The following is a 25,112-nucleotide window of genomic DNA, read 5'->3' as shown; positions in this document are numbered from 1 at the left end:
ACTAGCAGTAGTGTAGGGATTTCTCACAGCACAAAAATGAGCATATTTCGTAAGTCGATCAACCACCACGAGAATCGTGCTTTTACCTTTGGAAGATGGCAGCCCTTCAATGAAGTCCATGGAGATGTCAGTCCACACTGAGTCTGGTATGGGTAGTGGTTGTAGCTTCCCTGGATTTGCCACAGTTTCACCCTTGTGCTGTTGACATACATCACATTGTGCCACATATTCAGCAATAATTTTTTTCATCCCTCTCCAATAAAAATTTTGCTTCACTCTTTTGTAGGTTCTTAGGAATCCAGAGTGCCCTGCTGAAGGTATAGAGTGCATTTCATGCAAGATGATTGCGATGCAAGGGGAGTCAGGTATAAGCACAATGCGACCTTTGTAGCGTAAATCCCTCGAATCCCAGGTGTAGTAGGCTATTGCACTTGGATCCTCCTCCAATTTTTTTATGATCTTGCTGATCTCTGGATCCTTCTTCCATTCTTCCCTAATGTCCTCGAGGAGACCGGTGGTAGGAAGGGAGATGGCTGAAACCTTAGCTTGTTCAGGTAGCCGTGAGAGTGCATCTGCAACAACGTTTTCTTTCCCCTTTTTGTAAATAATTTCATAATCAAATCCAAGAAGTTTGGTTACCCATTTTTGTTGCTCAGGGGATGATATCTGTTGCTCCAAAAAGTACTTGAGGCTTTTATGGTCAGTTTTAATTTGAAATCGCCGGCCGATCAGGTAGGGTCTCCACCTCGTTACTGCGTGTACAATGGCAAGCATCTCCTTATCATATACTGACATATTTTGATGGGAGGGAGATAATACCTTGCTAGTGTATGCGAGTGGTCGACCATTTTGCATGAGAACGGCTCCAATTCCGACTCTAGATGCGTCGGCCTCAATGATGAAGGGTCTATTGAAATCTGATAACGCAAGCACCGGCGTCGTTGTTATGGCTGCTTTAAGTTTGTCGAAGGCAGCAGAGGCTTTGTCCGACCATTGGAAAGCATCTTTTTTCAGTAAAGAAGTGAGTGGTGCACTGATCTTCCTATAGTCCTTAACAAATTTTCGGTAGTAGCCCGTTAGTCCAAGGAACCCCCGCAGTAATTTCACGTTTGTAGGTTTCGGCCAGCCTTGCATTGCCTCAATTTTTGTTGGGTCTACCGCCACTCCTTCTTCTGATATTATATGCCCAAGGTACTCTACTTTTTGCTGGAGAAAGCTGCACTTTGGTTGCTTAACAAAAAGAGTATTCTCCCGAAGGATCGTCAAAACAATCCGTAAATGTTGAAAGTGAGTCTCAAGAGAAGGGCTGTAAACGAGAATATCATCGAAAAATACCAGCATAAATTTACGAAGAAAGCTCCGAAATATATCATTCATGAGACTTTGAAAGGTTGAAGGAGCATAGTGAGTCCAAAAGGCATTACCAAGAATTCATAATGGCCATCATGTGTGCGAAATGCAGTTTTTGGAATGTCATCGTTACATACCCGAATTTGGTGGTAACCGGATCGGAGGTCCAACTTCGTGAAGACTCAAGCTCCTTTCAATTCATCAAGAAGTTCATCCACCACTGGTATTGGGTATTTGTCCTTGACGGTGATGCCATTTAAAGCTCGGTAGTCGATGCACATCCGCCAAGTTCCGTCCTTCTTGCGTACAAGTAGCACCGGTGAGGAATAGGGGCTGCAACTTGGTCGAATCACCCCTGTTTCAAGCATCTCCTTTACGATCTTTTCAATTTCATCTTTCTGGAGGTGAGGATATCGGTATGGTCGAGTGTTCGCTGGTGGCTTGCCCGGAAGGATTGGAATTCGATGGTCATGTTGCCGAGAAGAAGGAAGACCGCGCGATTCAGCAAATATGTCGGCAAATTCAGTAAGCAATTGGGCAAGATTTTGATCTTCAAATTCTATTTTCTTCCCCTCTGGTTGCTGCTGGAGGTGCATCAAAAAGGCACCATTTACCTTGTGTAAAACTTTCTCCATTCGTTGGGTCGAAACAGTGGTAACGTTGCTTCCGCGCTTCCCACGTAGGATGATTTGTTTGCCCTTACAGTAGAATTTCATAATTAATTTAGAAAAGTTCCAAGAGACATCACCTAGTGTAGTCAGCCATTCTATACCAAGCACTGCCTCATAGTCATCGATTGGTAGGAGGAAGAAATCGGTGATAATTTCTTGGTCTTGCAGTAATAGTTTCACCTGCGGGCATCTTTGGTCGCACTTTAGGATTCTACCGTCGGCAACCTTTACATCGAACTTGCTGCAACCTTCAATATGCAGTGTCATCCGAGCAGCAACCTTACTATTCAGGAAGTTATTAGTGCTACCCGTGTCGATGAGAACAGTGATCGACTGTTGTTTGAGAAGGCCTCCAACTTTCATCGTTTGCGGATTTGAATAGCCGGCTAGTGCGTGTACCGTAATGTCGGTCGGTTGTGGCTCTTCTTCCATATCTTCTTCTTCATGTTCAAGGCTCTCTTCTAGATGTTCAATGACCTCTTCTTCTACTGGTTCAATCATAAGAAGTCTACCTTTTTTACAACGATGCTCGCGGCTCCACGGCTCGTCGCAATGCCAACATAACCCCTTCGCAGATCGCTCCCGAAGTTCTTCTCTTGTTAACCTTTTCGGTGCAGGGACTCGGTTGATAGTAGGGGGGGCTGAGGGCTTTAGTATTGTAGGTCGTGGAGTGATCCTTGTCCTCCGGGCTTCATGGTTCAATCGCTCCTCTTGAAGTCGTGCGAAAGAGATGGCTGCCATAAGCGTGTATGGTTGTCGCGCCTTAACTTCTCCCCGGATCTCCGGCTTTAAGCCCTCAATAAAAGTCCCCAATAACTGTTTTTCAGACCAATCACGAGTTTGATTAGATAACCTTTCAAACCTGGTTTGGTACTCCTGAATGGTGGAGGTTTGTCGGATCTTTGCTAGTTGTCCGTCAATGTTCTCGTAATAAGTTGGTCCGAAGCGGATCAGTAGTCCTTCTTTGAATTGTCGCCATGAAAGCGCTCCATAAGTGTGTTCAAATCAGTCAAACCATTGTATGGCATCCCCTTCAAGATGTATAGCTGCAATTTCCACCATGGATGCATCCGCAGTTTTATGATACCGAAAATATCGCTCAGCGCGCGAGATCCAACCAATTGGGTCTCCTTCTTCCCATCTAGGGAAGTCCACTCTCATGCGCAAATAGTTGGGGTCGGTCATAGAGCCTCCCCTCTCTTGAAAGTCATCTCTTTGGGCATGATGTGATTGGTTAGAGCTCTCTCCTTGATGTGATTTCTTCGGGCTTGGTGGTCGGCCCAAACTGAATTCGGTAAGGAGAGTCCGAATCTTATCCTCCATTCGTGCCTCAAAGGCTTCAAATTTAGCATTGATTGCCTCCTCAGATGCCATAGTATATGACTCCAAATCTGTGATGTTAAGATCTCTCTTTTGTTGACGAGTTAAAGGCATGTATAGGTTTGATAGAAATCAGTGAAAGTTTGCTGCAGAATTGTGTTGTCTTGTAAGAGCAGAATTATCGTCGAAGAAACAGCGGTTTCTCGACGAAATCTCCACAAAAAATTTGAGAGATTTGAGGAGAGAGTTGACAGCAATATCTCAGTTTATATGACAGCAAGGATGTCCATCAAGAAAATTTCGACAGTAACAGCAAGAAAATTGGTGTAAGTTGCGATAGCAGAATTCTCGTCGAAAAATTTCAGCAACTTACGATGAAAATTTGCAGCAAAATAGGAACGAATTTTTTTTTTTTTTTTGGATTTTCGGACAGGGATAAATAAATTGCAGCAGCAGTAAGGTAGGAAACCAGAACCTGTTGCAATTCACGGGGAGATCAAAGGATGATCCGCGGTGGTGGAGATGATGGCGGAATTCGACAACGATCTTTTAAGCAATTGTGGGAATTGTTTTGGGCGGTTGTGGAGGGCTGATGGACGGCAGTGGAAGGGCAGCGAGATGCCAAGAACGCTGCTCTGATACTAGGTGATAGAACCCTTGCAGATTCTAAACTTAGGGTTGATCTCTTTAGGGGATCGACCTCCTTGGAACTCTATAGGGGTTCCTCCCTCCAAGTTGCTGCTCAAAGGCTGCAGAAAAGATTCATCTATTGCTTAAGAAAAGAGAAGGAATACATGGCTATTTATAGGGCTTCTAAACCCTAACTCCTAATAGGACACCTACTTAAGACTCTTACTTCTAACTAACTCCTAATATGACTCATACTCAAGACTCCTATTCCCTTACAACTCCTAATTCTTCTCTAAGAAAAAACCTCTTAACAGAATGTCCCTTTCAATTAGGACTCTCCTAGTTAGAGTCCTAACAGAGTGTCCCTCTCAATTAGGACTCTCCTAGCTAGAGTCCTAACAGAATGTCCCTCTCAATTAGGACTCTCCTAGCTAGAGTCCTAACATTTCGACATTCGCTTGGTACGGTACGATATTGTATACCGAGCGGTATACCGTTCGGTATATATATACATACATATATATGTATATTAATAAATAAATATATATATATATATATAATTCAACGACATCGCCTCTCTCTTCTCCTAAGCCCTCGTTTATATATAAATATATATATATATATATATAAATTAATAAATATATATTTATATATAAAAGATTATATATATATTTTTTTTTTATAAAAGGTGACGTCCCATCGCCTTAGCGACGTCGCCTCGTATATATATATATATATATATATATATATATATATATATATATATATATATATTCCGTCCCGTCTAGTAACGGGCGATCCGTGTATTGGTCAGCTGACGGGCGACGAGAGGCGAGGCCCGAGTGCCTCGCTTCATTTCCAGGCGGCGTGCTTCAAAGAGGTGCCACCTGGGCGCTCGCCCGAGCCCAGGCGCCAGGTGCTTCGAGCGAGCGCCTAGGTTAAACCAGGCGACCAAATCAGCGTTTTAGGTCTGGTTCGGTCTTCGATGCTTTAATTGGTTCAATCGAACCAACTAAAGCACTGATATCAGCGCGACTTCCCCAACCCTAACCCTGCTCGGCAATCACGCTACTGTTGCCGCTGCTGCTGTTGTCGCTCCCGCAGCTCGCTGCTGCCACTGTCACCGCTCTCACTTCCGCTGCTATCGCTGCTCGCTGCTACCGTTGCCACTGTCTCCGCTCACCGCTCCTGCTGCTCGCTACTGCCATTGCCACTATCGTCGCTTGCCGCTCCCGCTGTCGCTGCTGCTGCCACTATCATCACTTGCCGCTGTCGCTCCCGCTTTTCTCAATCAGCACCCTCGGTCTTCCCTTACACTTTTCTCCTCTTTCGATAGTATACTGTTAACAGTATACTATTAACAGTATACTAGTAACAGTATTTCGATTTATTAGATTAATAATATATTATTTTGATTTTAATACTATTAATTTTTCGTGCAAAACAATATCTAGTAGAAAATTTCAAGAATCCAACAGCTTGCAAAATGTGTCCACCTAAAGTAAAAGAAAAGTTGCTGAGTTATATAAATGAAAAGAAAAAACAAAAGAATGAATCTTACGAGAATTTACCAAAAGACAATGTTGAATATCTCAGGGATGAAGAAGAAGATTATTCTATGAGTATTAACCAAAGTGGGAAAAAAATATACGACAAAAAAGAAAAAGAAGTTATGAGTACTAAGAAGGGCAAAAAATGACCAATGGATTTATATATGTTTCAAGGATCACAAAAGCAACAAGGGCAAGTAGGAGGCTCAAAATTTAGACAAACAAATATAAGTGATACTTGTGATAAAGAAATAAGAGGAAGAACAATTCAGCACATTGCTCGCTTCTTCTATCAGGCTGGTCTTCAGCTTAGTACAACTCATTTAGACAGTTTTAAAGAAATGATTGAAGCTATTGGAAGATATGGTGCGGGATTAAAACCTTCAAGTTCTTATGAGATGCGAGTTTCATTGTTGCAAAAAGAGTTGAATTATACAAATGACTTACTAAAAGGTCATAAAGAATCATGGGCAACACATGATTGCTCTATTATGTTAGATGTTTCGATTGATAGAAGGCGCAGGAGTATAATTAATTTTATGGTTAACTATTCTTTAGGGACTATGCTTGTGAAGTCAATAGATGCTTCATCTTTTGTAAAATCTGGAGACAAGATATATGATTTACTTGACAAGTTTGTGGAAGAAATTGGAGAGGGACAGCCGAAGGCTTAATAATCCCATTTTAGTTGGGTTGATGGCCGCTTTAGGCTTGTAAATAAAGGTTGTGTCATGTGGACACTTGTGAGAGATTTTCGGTCTGTAATGGACCATTTTGACCCTTTGTTGTGCAACTATTCAGAGCTTGTAAAGTCTGTTTATAATTTGCATTGTCTATGAAGTGTTTTCGGAAATGTTTATTTGTGGATCCCGAGTGAGGCATTTTCTCTTTTGTGGGTCCTAAGGGACCATGGGAGGCTTCGGGGAGGCTGACCTTTGCGGACGGACACGCAAGGGTGCCGCACGACTTAGGCAAAACCAGCTAAGTCTGTGACAGGTTGGTATGCCTCACATAATGTTTGGTACAATCGAAATTCAATTGTTACCAATCTAGTCGATAGCAATCAAATTCCGACCAATACTGGGCTGAAATTTAACATCTCCACCCCAATGGTCAATTTGACTATTGGGATCTCTTTTGGGCTTATAAAAGCCTCTCCCTACCCCTATGTTGTTCACATCGCTTAGGGTGGAGCATAGACGACGGAATGGTACTTTATATATGCCACCCAGAATTTAAATCATGGAGCTCGAGGATCCACACATCTCGTTTAATGTCTAAAGGATAGAAGAAAGAGCATGTAATAGTTGATTTTGGACAGATGCGGCAGACCCTCTATGATGTGAACATTGGTAGAAGCTTGTGGTATTTATCATGGTTTGCAATACCATACTGTACCGCTTGGTACGGGCGATACATACCGATCCGATAGAGGACCGATACGGGTGATACATCGATATACCTTAGTGTACCGTGTTGGCATGGAAAAAATTGTAAACAAAGTGTTTAATGTAATGCTCATGCAAGGTTTGAAATATCGTACCGTACCGGTGTTTCGACATTCGCTCGGTACGGTACGATACAATATACTGAGCGATATACCATTCGGTATATATATATATATATATATCGTCCGGTAACAGGCCATCCATGTACCAGTCAGCTGATGGACCAGTACGTACCGCCCGGTACGGGCGGTATTATTCGAAACTGCATACCTTGTGCTCATATATGTCAGTGCCTTTTGGTTTTGTTCATGCTTTGCACAACATGTAGAGAGCTAACAATAAGCTTGGCAGCCTCATTTTAGTTGCTTTAGTGATCGTTTTAGGCTTGTAAACGAAGGTTGTTATGTGGACACTTGTGAGCACTTCGGTCTGTAGTGGACCATTTTGGACCCTTTGTTGTGCGACCATTCAGAGCTTGTGAAGTCTATGGTTGTAATTTACATTGGCTATGAAATGTTTACTGAAATGGTTGCTTGTGGATCCCGAGTGAAACATTTTCTCTAACTCATTTTCTCTTTTGTAGGTCCTTAGGGACCATAGGAGGTTTCGGGGAGACTGACCTTTGTGGATGGACACACAAGCGTGCCACACAACTTAAGCAAAATTAGCTAAGTTCACAACATTTGGTATCAAAGTGGGACAAGCACAATTAGAAACACTTGGCATGCAAACGTGGGAGACCTAACGGGGCTATGTTGAGGGCAATCAGTACACGCGACCGTTTGGAGGAAATGGGCATGAAGATATAGGGAAAGGAGTCGTTCAGAGGAGCAGGCATCCAAGACTGGCATTCAGAGGAATGGCCAACACTTCGCGCGAGAGGCACCACGAGGACAAGCAAGATGGGAAGAATGCATAGTGCACAAAGGTTGGGATGGCTGAGTTTGAGCTACGACTCAACGTTGGCAACCAAACTTGACGATGCTCAAGGCAAGCAGGATGCTTGAAAAAAATGAGACCGTGCAAGGTGAGATGGGTTACTCAATAACTGAAAGAGCTATGCAAAACTCACAGAGGTGAGGGGAATTGCTTACTCGAAGAATTCGAAACTCATGCAAGGGCTTGTATACAAACGATGGATTATCCGTGGCCATCCCAAAGCGATCGAAACTCGACGCCATGGAGCATTAAAACTTCCTCATCGGCATGAGAAGGATACGTCTGTAAGAAGCTAAAGTGTGTAGCAAGTTCAGCATGTTGCTAAAACTTGAGGGGTGCAGCGATTGGGCTGTATTGGCTAAGAGTCACAATCTAGCAAGTGCGTTTACGGGAGCAGAACAATGCATAGTTTGTTCGGCAAGGTGAAGTAGTCCAAAGGGATGATGGTCTCCGAAACTTCCAGCGGGAAGGATACGAAGAGAGAAGTTGCTCCAACAAGACAAATATCCAGAAGTGATAAGTCTCGGCTCTCTAGAGGAAGAATTATGTGAAATGAACCGCACATTTTGAGGAGCAAGTACCTCAATACAACAGCTCCACAAATCTCAACGGATCGAGCGAACGACGACGAGTCGTCGCATGATCTAACATGAGGTAATGCATTGGTGGATGCATTGCGAGATCAAGTGGGAGAGCGACCCAAGGCAATACCAAATAAACGCATACTTAGAACCGATATGGAGATTGAACTCAACGGAGGGCTGACTTGTGGAATGGTGGGAGCGAGGGCCACTATCAACCCAATGCAAACCGAGGAGCGAGCAACTTGGGTGTAACTTAGTGAAATACCCAAGCCGCATGAAAGGGGACAACATAGAAGATGGAACATAGAGCGAAGGCACGAAGCTTTCTTTAGACAGAGGTCAAGGACATGAACTCTTGCAGAGGCAAGAGCAATATCATGTCATTCCATGGGTCCCTTTTTCTGATGGAGTGGACTTGTGCTGCATGGTGCCAAAGATTAAGGGAGCTTTGAGGCACATGCACCTTATCTCATAAAAGCATTTGACGGAGGAACTAAGGTGACTCAACTTGCAAAGGCGATGTTGGGGTTAGAAGGCCTTGTTACGGGACAAAAGGACGTAAAAGCAGGTACTCTTGAAGAATATGCCACAGTGCTGCCATTCGAGTAGTAGCGTAGATTGTGCTGGTGGGGGTAGAGGCCCAGGATCCAGGCAATGGTGCACCAATTTCAGCGATCGGTGGACTTCGGGAGCTACTAGGCAACGGATTGTCCTAGAGTTGTACTTCGTTTGGGTGTGACCCGAGAGCGGGTGGACGAAGGTCAATTGCCAAAGGAGTGAATACAATCGAAGGTGGCAGAGGCCCTACGATGTGCCGACAAAAGCCACACATGGAGAGTCCGAGTTCATCCCACAATGATCAGAATACAATGGAAATGTCTCCAGGAGGCAACATGGTGCAGTGGATCGTGGCGGAACACTTCGAGGCAATGCGACACACACAAGACATGTCCTGCGAGGAACTAGGTCATACGAAGGTATGATTAGGAGTTACTGGGAGCTCCACTTCGGTGAACAACATAATGGTAAGAAGGGTTATGGATTCTAAGAGGAATACAATGGTGCCATAGAGGCAAGTCTTTCGTGCATGCACCAAAGTTTGCATCAAGTGAAAGCCTTGGTCAACAGCATATGAGAGTTGTGTATCACTGAGGGGGAATTCCAAATGCAAGTACTAGTGAGTCCCATAAGGGTACTTGATCATGCAGAGGAATGATTGGAGCGGCTGGAGAGTTGAACTGCTCCAGAGCTCATATTCGCTTAAGGGAGCCAGGCAAGCTAAAGGACAAGGCCGAGTAAGCAAACGTTACTACCAAGGAAGCTAAGGAGAACAGAATCAGCACGAGCCCTGCAACATGATGGCGGAGGCCATACACGGGAGTTGCAGTCTATCTTTCCATCAACCAAGGGGAACTGCTCAGAAAACACAGAGGTGTTGAAGTAGATGGTCGAAAGGGGCGAGGAAGCCACGACGAGTCCAGAGGAGCTTAGTTACCCAACACCAAGCATCGGTTAGAATGGAGGTGGACTCGGAGGAATGCCACAATGCCGAAAAGGCGGATCTACCGATCGCGAAAAAAGGGACGCAGATACGAGATGACAGATGGTAGGGCCATGGGCATGGTAGTGCCATGGCACCGTAGAAGCGGGACTTTTGTGGAGTCATCAATCCCTTGCTCTTATGGAGGGAGAGCGCTTGGTCATGGAAGGGGTCGGGAGAGTGGAGAATGTAGAGGCAAACACTAAGTACCGAGACAAGGCCGAAGGGCAGAGGCCATGAAACTTCGTAAGACCAATGTTAACGAGCTTCTCATCAAGATAACCGAAAGTGGAGGACTTCGGGTCGATGCAAGAGTGCTCGACTAAGGAACGAAGCAGGTAGTACACGATGTTGTACCTTTGCCACTCAGAGGAGTAGGTGATAGAGATGATAGAGAAGACAGTACAATCCTAGAGACGACCAAAACTATTAGAGACTTGTTTCAAGTTGTGGTGAAAACTTCTTGTATTCCAAAAGTTCGATGACAATGAGAAGGTGAATCACAGTAGTTAACTCAATGCAAGGAGTGCAAACACTTCAAGTGCTTCGAAAGTGTGAGCAAAGAGCGAGCAAATGCCAGTAACCAACTCGATGCATGGAGTACAACTTTCAAGGAGGCAAGCAAAGTCAAATAACCTTTGACTTCTTAAGTCTTAAGAGAATGGGCGAAATCGAGTACCTTAATTATCTTATTTATCCAATAGAAGAGCTCTACACAGGTTCAAAGACCCTTCAAAGAAAACCTAATGAAAGACAATAGTTGTCAAATCCTCACCAATGGTGATCGGTGCTACTGAGAGTAGATTGTCTGTTTCATTTCCCAATAGAATGTCAATCGAAAGCGGAAGTGATACGAACTTACTTGGAAGTAACAACTAAGTAGAAGAAGAATCGATGGGTAAATTTTACGGAGGAAGGATCCCAAAAACTTCAAAGTCTAAGAGGCGATGCTCATTAAAGCTCCAACAGGCATCCACCCAGTTCAAACGGCATGAGTCATTTAAGAGACTGGCGTATAACAACGAAGATCTTTTCCTTCATCTAAAAGATCCGTAGGAATCAACAAGGATCAGCATAACTCAGCCGACCCTACACTTGAGTCGGTCATTAACGAGTTAAAGTAACATAGCGGATCAAAGTTCGACTACTCAACAACAACGACAAAGAGCAGTTGGGAGCCAAGAGGCGCGTTGCAGCTGAAACAGAAGATTGAAGACTCAGCAAAGGCAATAAGATACAATGTCAGCAAAGGCTTCGATGAGGACGTTGAAGGAATAAGTGGGGGCGAATGTCATGGACAAAATTGTAAACGGGGTGTTTAATGTAATGCTCATGTATGTCCGTGTATTTTAGTTTTGTTCATGCTTTGCACAGCATATAGAGGGCTGACAGTAGGCTTGGCAGCCCCATTTTAGTTGCTTTGGTGGTCGTTTTAGGCTTGTAAATGAAGGTTGTGTCATATGGACACTTGTGGGCATTTCGGTCTATAGTGGACCATTTTGGACCCTTTGTTGTACGACCGTTCAGAGCTTGTGAAGTCTATGGTTATAATTTGCATTGGCTATAAAGTATTTGTTGAAATAATTGCTTGTGGATCCCGAGTGAAATGTTTTCTCTAACCTGTTTTCTCTTTTGTAGGTCCTAAAGGATCATAGAAGATTTCGGGGAGTAACCTTTGCGAACGGACACGCAAGGGTGCAGCACGACTTAGGAAAAACCAACTAAGTTCATGACAATGTGTCGGTACGTTTGGTGCAACTCAATACGTATCGTACCGACAACTGATTGGTACATCGACACGATATGGTATTCAGAACTTTGGTATTTATAGCCTTCTCATTATGAGGCATCTTATAGCCAACATATATAAGGCATGTGAGGTCAACTTTTTTCGAGTTTGATCATTCCTATGCCATAAAGCAACATATCAATAATGATAGTTAAAGTTTCAATGCACTCCAACCTCCGTAGGCCTATATGCCAAGGTAGGCAATACCGAATGATACCGCCCGATACGGGCGGTACATACCGGTCTGACGGCATACCGGTACGCGGACCGCCCGCTACCGGACGGAAGGAAAAAATAATAATAAAATAATATATATATATATATATATAAACGAGGTGATGTCGCCAAAGCGAACGTCGAAATGCCGGTACGGTATGATATTGCGAACCTTGCTATATGCCACGACCATTCTTGCATCAGGAAGATCTTAGAAAACTTGTTAATGATGATAGGCAATGACTCTAACCACATAGATGTGTCAATGATACATGGTTTACCACAATAATATGAGTATTTTCAAGATTGGGTCCGATAAATCTATCATATCAATATACTAACTTCAAAGGATTCAGGGACTCGATCCATCAGCCGTGGAGTCTCATCATTCAATTTGGTGGTAGAAACAACTATATGTTAATGTTATCTTGATAGTTTATTTTGCTCGAATATTAGAGGTTTGAAACCTAATCAAACATCACAACTCTCTTTTTTTATTAAGGTGATTCAAGATCAATGAAAGTAACTTTCTTCGATGGAAGGACCATGCAACAAAGCTCGTAGATCCGAAAATATAAGAGTTTCAATTTTCACTTATGGCTTAGATATATATTATTTTTATTTAAATTTATAAATTAAGCGGAAAAAACCCAGAAATGGGTTTTTTTCTCAATTTCAATTAATGTACTAGTATGTACCAACGTACCAACATACCAACGTACAACACATAGGTACCAACCAGCATGTGCCGGTCTGGTCGAAGAACGATACACCTGGTCCATATGAGATAGTAAACCTTGGATTAAAGAGAAATAAAAGAGCATTTAATTAACAATAGTTCCCACATCTTGTTGACCTTTTATAGTGTGGATTAATAGAGAAGAAAAATAACATACCTATTTCTGATAAGAAACCAGCATGTGACTGCCAAGGTTGACTAGTCTAAATCTTGGCATACTAGAAAGATAAAAATATATATTAACTATGAGGAACATGCAACTCCAAAACCACCCAAAGTTAAATTCAAATGCCTTTGCATCTCACATGCTCAAACTCCTAGTTTTTAGTTATAAACTAATTTCCTTGACATGCAATGTGCCAGCTTTACATGTAATGATTTTTCAAATAACATACTAGGCTATATCAACAATAAAAGCAAGAAGAGAACCTGAAAACGATTTTCCTATGAAAAATAGTTTCTTATCCATGCAAAGAACAGTTGTTTGTCATTTTCGACAAATATTCCACCACACAGAATAAATAGTACGCCCATTATGAAGACAAGACAACAATAAGTTACCAAGGAAAAAGAATTCAGGTAAGATTTGGCATCACTCTTTTTTTGTGAAAAAAAAAATAAGCTACAAAAAATGTTTATGACGACTTTCCTTAATGATCGCACAAAATTATAATTTTCAGTTTTTTTTCAAAAGCGAAACTCCATCCTTCAAAAGATTTCAGAAACAAAACAAGACAAACAAACAAGAATTTGTTTTCCCAATTATTACTTCATCTTTGATAACCATATTTTCTCCAGAAAACCAAAAATGGGGCAAAAAGTCTGTTTTGGTAAAAAAGACTACAGAAAAAAGGGACTAAGCGATGAAGAATATCCAGGTACTAAAATTACACTAACATACATCTTTCATCTTCACAAACAGGCTTATCATGCTCTCGGAGAAGTCTCCTTTTGGTGTCAAGTTATGTTGCTGCATCATCGAATAGACTGGATGAACCTAAATCAAGAAAAATTCAACCTCAAAAACTGTAGGTGACCAGGAAAAAAAGATCTGGGGCATATAAGCAAAATAATAACCAGCAGAAAAAAATAAAATGCAAACTCAATATCATACATAAATGCAACAAAATAAAAGTTCAATATTTTTCAATTAGGATAGATGCTTCATGTGCTGTACAATGGAAGAGAATCCTTACTAGTGCTCTTCTAACTCAGCATGAAACATAGTTCAGACTCTGAAACTAAAATGATGGATAACAGCATCGAAGAAACTGTATTCAGTTTTAATAAATTTAAATGATGCAAGCTGAAATTATAATATTTCCTAATTCACCATATGTCAAGTATCTTCAGTTCTTGCCGACATTAGTAAATTTTTTTTCAATTATGAAGATAAGATGAAAGGTTTCTTCACCCAATCAAAAAAGAGAAGGCCCACAAAGTTTTCCAGAAAATAAAAAGGAAAAAACAGAAAAAGGAAATTGAGACTTCCTCTTCTACTTCATGCCATCTAGGATTATGAAAAGTGAGTTTTGGCCTTTAAGTATTCATTTTTCCCCCTTTGGAAATTTGAACTGAAGAATCCTTTTCATTTCCAGCTCTCTACATTTTTTCCCCCATGTCATTCCAGTTATATTATTTTATCTAAAAAATGTGGCATCACATTGCTGAGTTATATTACGACATTACTTTTTAAATCAAATTGTTCTTAGTTACCAGTATCTTTCAATTTAGAAACCATTCCAGCTTAAGATCTGGATGTTGGTATGATTGTTATGTTTGTTATAGCATAAAGACCAATCAGTTTATTTGGCAGGATTAGGAATATCATTATAATATTATGTAAGATTGTTGGAAATTAAGAGGTGTAGAATTGATGCCAAAGTACCATAATTTTGAATCAAAGCCTACATTGTGAAGCTTAATAAATTGACAAGAATTCAGTTATTCCACTATCTGAAGGCCTTGGGGTCGGTTTATATTTGTGTACAGCCAACTGCCAAAATACATATATCAAAGAAAATTCTAAATTCGGAGCTAACTCATCTAATAACTGTATCAAAAAATTCAAACCCAAAATTGACCTACCTGATATATGTAAAGAGAACCAATTTGTTTAAACTCCATCAATAAACAGGTCATTTGTTTCAAGTCAATGATGACACGGTCAACATAAATTGACACACTTGCACAATCCAAACTCGAATTGGTAAATTCAGATTGACCAAGTAATGACACAATTAAACCTTATAATATTCATAAATAACAATAACATAGTTAACACAAAAATGAAAATGGCATATCTAACATATTTAAGATTATTATCAATTGCTCTAATTGGCTTCAGTCAGTTCAAATTTGTAAACCTGAATCAGACCCTTTTAATGATTTTGTTGTTCCTGTTAAACCTTTTATGACTGAAATTCATATAAGCCAAAGAAACCTGCTTATATTACATCAAGGTTGGCCAGGCAACAATTGCCACTCCTAATGGTAGTTAAGTTTATTTCCTCTGACTTGTTGAGAGATAAGGACCTTTGCTCACAATATAGGCCTCACAACTTAGCTGGCCTGTCATACAAACTGGCAATTACCATGGATGGTTGCCCCTCTCATGTTCAGATGATAAATGGAGCCATGATCCAAGATTACATTAGGATTTATGAGTTCTGAGCCAGAGTCCACAGATGTTAATGACATTTCACAAGGGAACACCAAATTTTATAGATGCTATCCTTTTTACCAACACAACCTATACAATAATAACAAGATTAATGAGAAACAATATTTCTACAATGTTTACAAGTGCTAACTTGATGAAACAATAAAAAAGCTCATGAAATGAAGTACTCCACTCAAGAGACATACTATTCCACCACTTTGTAAGACAACCCAGTGTCAGATGAGATGACCTCCAATCATAACTCAAGAACAAGCCATGGTCAACAGAAGTGATATGGTGACAAATGAAGACAGAGATCATGTGGATTCGTAGGTAGAAACTTGTAGATTAGTCAAAATTCAGATTAGCTTGACAAGCCTCAAAATGTATTTTTTATAGAATAGTCCTTGACAATTATTTAGGCTCTGACTTACAGCTACATCCCACAAACAGTGAGTGTTGATCCAACATGATCACAAGTTATTTGCTAACAGGCAAACTACTTCAGTTGGAGCCGATCTACCTACTTGAACATGATAGAAGAGAGAGCTGCAGATGATCACCTAAAAGAAGACAACCGTCGGAGCCACAGTAAGGGTGGCTTCTATAAGCTAGGTGACCAGGATTTGAGACAGAGAAGCAACCTCTCTATAAGGCTGCACATATTGACTCCCACTAGACCCCACATTGGCACGCGCCTTCTTCACTAGACCTTCCTTTCTTTTCTATAATCAGCCAAAACATGGTTGCTGACAGTTATTTGAGCATAATATAGCAATTTGAATGTTAAATAGATCGATTTCCTAATTCCTAGGCCATTGTTTTTTTGCCTAATCATCATGAAAAGCAGGCCAACGATGACACAAGGATTATCTAACATTTTGAGCCACAGAAGAATGTAGAATAAAACGAAAAGGAGCATCTGCTCAATGAGAGAAATTTTACAAGTTTCCTTACAACAGAGACTACCTTTCTGTTTGAATGGTAAATCCTCATCAAAGTCTAGAAGAAGCACAAGCACGCTCATGAAAATATCTTTTTAAGGATAACTATTTTACAAAATCCAAGTGTCATGAATTCCCTATTATCCTTTTGAGTTGTCATTCATGGGCATACTTTGGTATTGCTTTTGAAATGAAGTATAGATGCGAACTACTAATTGGGCATATTTGGTGAGATAATTGGCGGCAGAATCATGCCTAGATAATAAGGACATCATCCTAATAGAATCAATTTCAGAATCCACATCATCCAAGTTATGTGACAAATAAGCATTATTGGGTAAAGATGTTGAATCCACAAACAGTAGAACTTCATATCAGCAGATTTGGACTTCAACAAACCATAATATTCCACTATTTGATCATGGAGTTTCTGAACAATACTATAACCTGTTTAGGACATTAACATATTAACAGCATGAACAAACTAAATGGAGTTGGTGGAGAATTAAAGCATACCATGTCAAGCTCACCATATTGTTCACAAGCATGCAATATTGGATGAAAACATTGGATTGGTACATCCAAACCAGATTTACAAATATGGTCCACTATATCAAGGGCAGCATAAATCTGCAAACAATTCATGGAGTATTCCATTAATTCAAAAATGAACCAGAATATATGGCTAGAGACTTCAAAATAAAATGTAAAACACAGAACAAAGATCGAACAAAATTCAAAAGTGTTTATTCCTAAACTGAGTTCAAGATATGTGATGTTTAATAACCAGCAGAATGTTTCGAAGCGAAACAGAGAGATGAGTTTCATGATCAATACAGTTAAAGCATCATATTTTTCAGATAAATATGCTAAAATCAGAGGAGCAAGTCATTAAATTGCTAGAATATGTTGCCACCGGCATATATCTACAACGAATTTCATACTAGCCAGAACAGGATTTGTGCCTAGACCATGCGGTGTTAGCACACCCTCATGCCTGTACAAAATCTTGCACACTAAAGTGACAACCAAAGAAGCATTGACACAAGCACATGATATACATAAGCCAAAATAGAAAATCTTCAAAACGAAGACACATCACAGCAATTACCAAATATGAATTTTGTATATATCGCTAAAATCTTTATATACCAAATATGGATAGTCTATGATTATTTACATGGACTGCAGTTCCCCCTAGTTCAGTTTGTAATGACTGATGTATACTAGTCCGAGCCCAAACTGAAATGCAGAAAGCCCCCCATTTTAGTTAATTATATTAGAAAAAATTAAAACAAAGGATTAGGACATCACCTTGCAGAATTTAAAATTTTGAGGCCTCTTCATTCACAAAATTTGCACAATGATTTCACTTTTGCTTATCCATTACCTCGAAGTTTGTGTCACATCCGCTTTTCAATGTCACTCTACTAGAAGATGAAGGAACCTTTCGTGAAATCGATCGACATGGGATAAGTAAGAGAAATGAGGCATTCGATTTCACCCATTCTCTCAAAAGTTGAAAAGACCAAGGAATCTTGACTTTGCCCACCACTAGAAGATGTACTCCATACATTATGCCAATTATAAGCCTTCACCTTCATTTGCACTTTGCTCATCCTCTTGGAGCGCTCGAAGTGTTCCACTCCTTGCATAGAATTGGTAAATAGACTTCGCCGCTTCTTTACCATCTCATTTCTAGAATGCAAGAATGTGTGTTGCCCTGAAAGAACAAAATTTCACCCTGACTAGAGCAAGTCTCTAATAGATCGGGTCCCTCTAGGTTTACCACCTTCATCATTTTTTCCACCTACTCAACCGAGCACAAAAGGTTATAGCACTATGTGCTGGCTACTTTGTTCCTTAGTCGATCACCATCACATCCACCTGAAGACCCCCACTTTTGGTTATCTCGATATGAAGTTACAAAGTTCTCTAACCACTACCCTACTGCCTTGTCCTGGTACCTCGTGATTGCCCCATTGGACTATCCATGCCTAGACCCCCTTCTCAACCAATGCCCTCTCTTCATGAGAGCAAGAGAATGATGGCTCCCCAAAAATCCCACTTATGTTGTACTGTGACACATCCTTAGGATCACAGCCCTATTGTGCCTCAGATCTACAACCCTTTTTACCATGATCAATAGAATCCACCACTCCGGCCTCATGGCACTCCTTCCTGAGTCCATTCAGACCGATGCTGCATGTGTTGGCATGCACTCTAAAGACCCACCTATGTGGTATTGTGTCACATATGCCGATACTTAAAGCCTCTATCTAATGCAAATTTGATGCACACATGGAAGACCCATCTCTACGGTATACCATGGCACTCTGTTAGAACCCTTGCAGATTCTAAGCTTGGGGTTGATCTCTTTAGGGGATCGGCCTCCATGGAACTCTATAGGGGTTCCTCCCTCCAAGTTGTCGTTCAAAGGCTACAGAAAAGATTCATCTATTGCTTATCAAAAGAGGATGAATACATGACTATTTATAGGGTTTCTAAACCCTAACTCCTAATAGGACTCCTACTCAATTAAGACTCCTACTTAAGACTCATATTCCTTTACAACTCATAATTCTTCTCTAAGAAATAACCTTCAAACCCTAGCCGGCCTCTTCACCTCTTTAATAGGGGTCCGCTTAGGTAGGTTTTACATAAATGCCCCTCTCAATTAGGACTCTCCTAGCTAGAGTCCTAACAGACCCGCCTTCTTCAAATCAGTCTTATCCTCGAGGCTTACAATCCATGAATTCTGGGAATTTGATCTTCAAGTCGTCATAGTTCTCCTAAGTGGCACCTTCTGCTGGTAAGTTCGCCCACTGTATTAGCATTTCAATAGTGGGTCGTCGTCGTCGAGTCACGATCCGTCGATCAATAATGGCACTCGACTGGGTATGGAGTTCTCCTTGGGTAGTCATATTTGGTAGGTGGCTTTGGGCTCTCTAAGCACCTGTTTACCACTTTCGTCTGGCCATCGGTTTGCGGGTGATACACCGTACTCCTTTTCAATTTAGTGCCCTTATAACGTAATTCTTTTGAGTCCCAATTATAATGAGCCACGGAGCTTGGTGCTTCCTCCAATTTTTTTTTTTTATGATCTTACTGGTCTCCGGATCTTCCTACCATTCCCTCTTAATATCCTCAGGGATGTTGCTAGTCGAAAGTGAAATGGCTGAAAATTCAGCTTGCTTGGGTAGCCGTGAAAGCACATATGCAATAATATTTTCTTTCCCCTTTTTGTAAGTTATTTCATAATCATATCCAATAAGCTTTGTTGCCCATTTTTGCTGCTTGGGGGAAGATATCTTCTACTCCAAGAAATATTTTAGGCTTTTATAGTCGGTCTTGATTTGAAAGCATCGCCCGATCAAGTACGATCTCCATTTGGCCACCGTATGCATAATCGCGAGCATCCCCTTGACATAAATAGTCATTTTGAGATGGGAAGGAGATAATGCCTTACTGGTATAAGCGAGGGGGCGGCCATCTTGCATTAGTACAACACCAATTCCGACTTCGGAGGCATCGGCTTCAATAACGAAAGTCTTGCCGAAGTCGAGTAGCGCTAATACGGGCGTTGTCGTTATTGCGGCTTTAAGTTTGTCGAAGGCGGTGGTGGCTTTGTCCAACCATTGGAAAGCATCTTTTTTCAACAAGGAAGTAAGTGGTGCACTGATCTTTCCATCATTTTTTACGAACTTGTAGTAGTAGCATATTAAACCGAGAAAGCCACCTAGCAATTTTATGTTCCTCGAGGTCGACCAGTTCTGCATTGCTCCAATTTTAGAGGAGTCCACTGCCACACCTTCCTCTGATATGATATGCCCAAGATATTCCACCTTCTGTTGAAGAAAGCAAAAATTCGTAGTGGTCGTTGTGTGTTCAAAAGGTGGTTTTCGATATGTCTTCTTCGCACACTCGTATTTGATGATACTCCAATCAAAGGTCCAGCTTTGGAAAGATTTGTGCTCCCTTTCATCTAGCAATTCATCTACTATTGGAATAAGGTATTTGTCCTTGACGGTTATGTTGTTGAGAGCTCAGTAATCAACACACAATCGCCATGTTCCGTCCTTCTTTCGTACGAGGAGCACCGGTGAAGAGTAGGGGCTGCAACTTGGCCGAATAACTCCTGTTTCGAGCATCTCTTTTACAATCCTTTCTATTTCATCATTCTGGAGATGTGGATACAGATATGGCTGAGTATTTGCTGGAGATTTGTCTGGAAGAATCGTTATACAATGATCATGCCGACGGGTAAGAGGTAGGTTGCACGGTTCGTCAAATATATCTGAAAATTCAGCAAGCAAAGGAAGCAGATTTGGATCTTCAAATTCTGTTGGCTCTCCCTTAGTTTGCTGCTCAAGTTGTACCAAAAAGCTGCTGCATGCTTTATGCACGACCTTCTCCATTTGTTGTGTGCAAATCGTCGTTACGTTGCCCCAACGTTTCCTGTGCAGTATCACCTGTTTCTCCTTACTGTAAAATTTCATAATTAGTTTCATAAAATTCCAAGAAACATCACCTAATGTCGTCAACCATTTAATTATGAGCATGGCCTCATGATCATCAAGAGGGAGGAGGAAGAAATATGCAATTATCTCTTGGTCCTACAGCAACAGTTTCGCCCGCGAGCATCTTTGGTCGCACTTTAGGATTCTGCCGTCGGCAACCTTTACATCGGACTTGCTGCAACCTTCGATGTGGAGTGTCATCCGAGCTGCAACCTTACTATTTAGGAAGTTATTAGTGCCGCCCGTGTCGATGAGAACAATGATCGGTTGTTGTTTGAGAAAGCCTCCAACTTTCATCGTTTGTGAGTTTGAGTAGCCAGCTAGTGCGTGTACCGTAACATCGGTCGGTTGTGGCTCTTCTTCTTCATGTTCAAGGCTTTCTTCTGGATGTTCAATGGCCTCTTCTTCTACTAGTTCAATCATAAGAAGTCTCACTTTACTACAACAATGCTCACGGCTCCACGGCTCGTCGTAGTGCCAACATAACCCCTTCGCATATCGCTCCCGAAGCTCTTCTCTTGTCAACCTTTTTGGTGCAGGGACTCGGCTGACAGTAGGAGGGGTTGAGGGCTTTCAGTATTGCTGGTCGAGGAGCGACCCTAGTCCTCCGAGCTTCATGGTTCAATCGCTTCTCTTGAAATCGTGCGAAAGAGATAGCTGCCATAAGCGTGTACGGTTGTCGCGCTTTACCTTCTCCCCGGATCTCCGGCTTCAAGCCCTCAATGAAGATCCCCAATAGTTGTTTTTTAGACCAATCATGAGTTTGATTAGATAACCTTTCAAACCTGGTTTGGTGCGATTAGTTAGAGTTCTCCCCTTGATGTGATTTCTTCGAGCTTGGTGGTTAGACCAAACTGAGTTCGATAAAGAGAGTCTGAATCTTATCTTTCATTCGCGCCTCGAAGGCTTCGAATTTAGCATTGATTGCCTCCTTAGATGCCATAGTATATGCCTCCAAATCTGTGATGTTAAGATCTCTCTTTTGTTGTCGGGTTAAAGGCATGTATAGGTTGAGAGAAGTGATGGTCGAAAGGGTTGGTGGATTGGTAGATGTAAGCTGCGGTTTAGGCTTGTTTTGTGGCTGTTTTGGGTGCAGTTTGAGGGTGTGGTTTGGTGGAGTTTTAGGGCTATGAATGAAAGTTTTAGATCTGTGGTAGATGGCAGCAAAGGTTTGATAGAAATCAATGGAAGTTGCTGCAGGTATGCGTTGTCTTGTAAGAGTAGAATTGTCGTCGAAGAAACAATGGTTTCTCGATGAAATTTTCACCAAAAACTTTAGAAATTTGAGGAGGGAATTGACAGCAAAATCTCAATTTATATGACAGCAAGAATGTCCAATTTAATCAAGAAACTTTTGGCAGTATAACAGTAAGGAAATTAGTGCAAGTTACGATAATAGAATTCTCGTCGAAAAATTTCAACAGTTTGCGATAAAAATTTACAGCAACACAATCATTTTTAGAGATGAATTTCTTAATAGATCAATCTTAGATGGAAGCCAAGATGATCTATGAAGTGTATAAGAAATTTCATTCAAAAAAGATTGCAAATAGATGGGTTAGCAATAATATGCGGCTGAAATTTTCTACAGCACAAATTTTCAAGTGTAGCAGATTGGACGTAAAAGATTAGTTGTTTATATTGAAAATTTTTCGACGAAACCAAAAGGAAATTCACTGTTAGGAATTGTCAAAGCTATCATAAAAATTGCATAGAGATTTGGACAGAAAAAACGTAGTAGCAAGATCAAACAAACTGTGCTATGCAGTTGGAATTTTATAATGCAGATTTTAAAGTATAGCAGTTTAGACGTAAAAGATCAATGGTTTATATTGAGAATTTTTTAACAAAACCAAAGGGAAATCTGCTGTTAGGAAGTGTCAAAGCTATCATAAAAATTTCGTAGAGATTTGGATAGAAAAAACGTAGTAGCAAGATCAAACAAACTGTGTTATGCGGTTGGAATTTTACATTGTAGATTTTCAAGTATAGCAGTTTAGACGTAAAAGATCAATGGTTTATATTGAGAATTTTTTAACAAAACCAAAGGGAAATCTGCTGTTGGGAAGTATTAAAGCTGTCATAAAAATTTCGTAGAGATTTGGATAAAAAAAACGCAGTAGCAAGATCAAACCATGGTATGCAAATTTCGAATGGTACCGCCCGATACGGGCGATACGTACCGGTCCGACGGCATACCGGTACGCGGACCGCCCACTACCGGATGGATCGTGCTTGCTACAGTGCTACAGTAATACACAATTGGGATGGCTATGGAAGGGCAGCGAAATGCCAAGAACGCTGCTATGATACCATGTGATAGAACTCTTGCAGATTCTAAGCTTGGGGTTGATCTCTTTATGGGATCAGCCTCCTTGGAATTCTATCGGGATTCCCCCCTCCAAGTTGCTGCTCAAAGGCTGCAGAAAAGATTCATCCATTGCTTATCAAAAGAGGATGAATATATGACTATTTATAGGGTTTCTAAACCCTAACTCCTAATAGGACTCCTACTCAATTAAGACTCCTACTCAAGACTCCTAATAGGACTCCTACTCATTTACAACTCCTAATTCTTCTCTAAGAAATAACCTTCAAACCCTAGCCGACCTCTTCACCTCTTTAATTGGGGTCCGCTTAGGTAGGTTTTACATGAATGTCCCTCTCAATTAGGACTCTCCTAGCTAAAGTCCTAACACACTCACTCCCTGAGTCCATAGCCATTGTTCTAATACAAATTCGATACACGCATGGAAAACTCGCCTTTATTGGTACCAATGACATCATTAATTGAATATCATAGTACTTTTACAAACTCTTTCAGTGGTCGATCAATCATTCTTCAACTTACATGGTCTCATCCTTTGAGTCAATTGTCAAGCGTTCTCACTTGCATCGAGCATTATCAAATTAGGTTGACATCAAGCCATAGCTCGAACTCAATCATCCCAACCTTCATGCGCACACACATTCTTCCTAACTCACTTGTTCTCGTGGTGCCTGTCACATGAGAGGTTGGTTGTTCCTTCGAATGCCAATTTCAAATGTTTATCGACTCCATTATCCATGCATGTAACCCTACTAGGTCCCCTACGTTGCGTGCTAAGTGTTTGTTAATGTGCTTGTTCCGGCTCTAATACCATTATATCACAAATTTATCTGGATTTTTATTAAAACGTTGAATGCCTTAGGTCCAACCAGAATGGGTTATAGATATGCTTCGAATGCCTTGACTGTAGCACTCTGTGATAGTGTGTCGATACGCTATATAGATAGGTCCAAGCATAGATTATTTATATATGTAACTTGTTAACAACCATTCATAGAGATATTTCAAATGTGTAAAGAAAATATAAATTAAGGAAATTATTCACATCAGAATAAGTCAACAATTCAAATTCACTCTACCTTTATTCAATATGTCTAGAAGTCACATATATATATGTGTGTGTGTGTGTGAGTGTGTGTGTATATATATATATATCATAAATGTAGTATAAAAATGAAAGGGGGCATCACTTCAAAGGAATAGTTCAGCATAACTTGGACAAGAATTCATAGTAATCCCTTTATCATGCTATCATACTAATGGCTATCACAAATGCCAGTTCATATTATTCCAGAAGCGTACTTGTGTCCTCGTGTAGTCAATCATACAATTAACTATAATGCATAGATGACAAAAACATATCACGTTCGACTACATAACTTTTTTTAGGCATGACTTTACAACTAAACATCCCTTACATGCCCACTTTCTTGCAGATGAAAACATACTAACAATATAATGAAAATTTAATTCTAGCTCCTTCATAGGTTTAAGTAGAACCATTGCCTTATGCAGATCAGGATCTAATTCAGTTTAGCTCTAGCTATACTGAAACGGTATATCTATCACAGCCACATATATAAATATGTTATTCCTTACAAGAAAGAAACTTGATTAAGCAGCTTAATTGCTTCAGGTGGGATTGCACTATCTAATTCAGTTTAGCTCTAGCTATACTGAAACGGTATATCTATCACAGCCACATATATAAATATGTTATTCCTTTCAAGAAAGAAACTTGATTAAGCAGCTTAATTGCTTCAGCTGGGATTGCACTCTATTGGTCATGGATAATAACATGAAACCATTTCCCCTTTCCCTCTCAGAGCCATCACTACTAAATTATCATAAACAATGCAACACCTGGCAGACTATGTAACT

General features: G+C 40.7%; 1 protein-coding gene across 4 annotated transcripts in view; it reads right to left on the bottom strand.

Annotated features, from left to right (window-relative positions):
- Positions 1–25,112, bottom strand: part of LOC135599024 (pentatricopeptide repeat-containing protein At4g04790, mitochondrial-like) — a 70,813-nt gene that overhangs the window by 27,806 nt on the left and 17,895 nt on the right. For all 4 annotated transcript variants that reach the window (XM_065093656.1, XM_065093657.1, XM_065093658.1 and 1 more), the window contains exons 7-8: positions 16,899–17,012; positions 13,678–13,773 (exon numbers count right to left, since the gene is read on the bottom strand). In XM_065093656.1, the coding sequence (XP_064949728.1) occupies positions 13,678–13,773; positions 16,899–17,012 (210 nt within the window). The remainder of the gene's footprint in view (positions 1–13,677; positions 13,774–16,898; positions 17,013–25,112) is intronic.

Source organism: Musa acuminata, chromosome BXJ2-1 (assembly GCF_036884655.1).
Source record: "Musa acuminata AAA Group cultivar baxijiao chromosome BXJ2-1, Cavendish_Baxijiao_AAA, whole genome shotgun sequence".
Classification (NCBI taxonomy): Eukaryota; Viridiplantae; Streptophyta; class Magnoliopsida; order Zingiberales; family Musaceae; genus Musa; species Musa acuminata.
The sequence above is the reverse complement of the archived record's forward strand: the minus strand, read 5'-3'. Positions and strand labels throughout refer to the sequence as shown.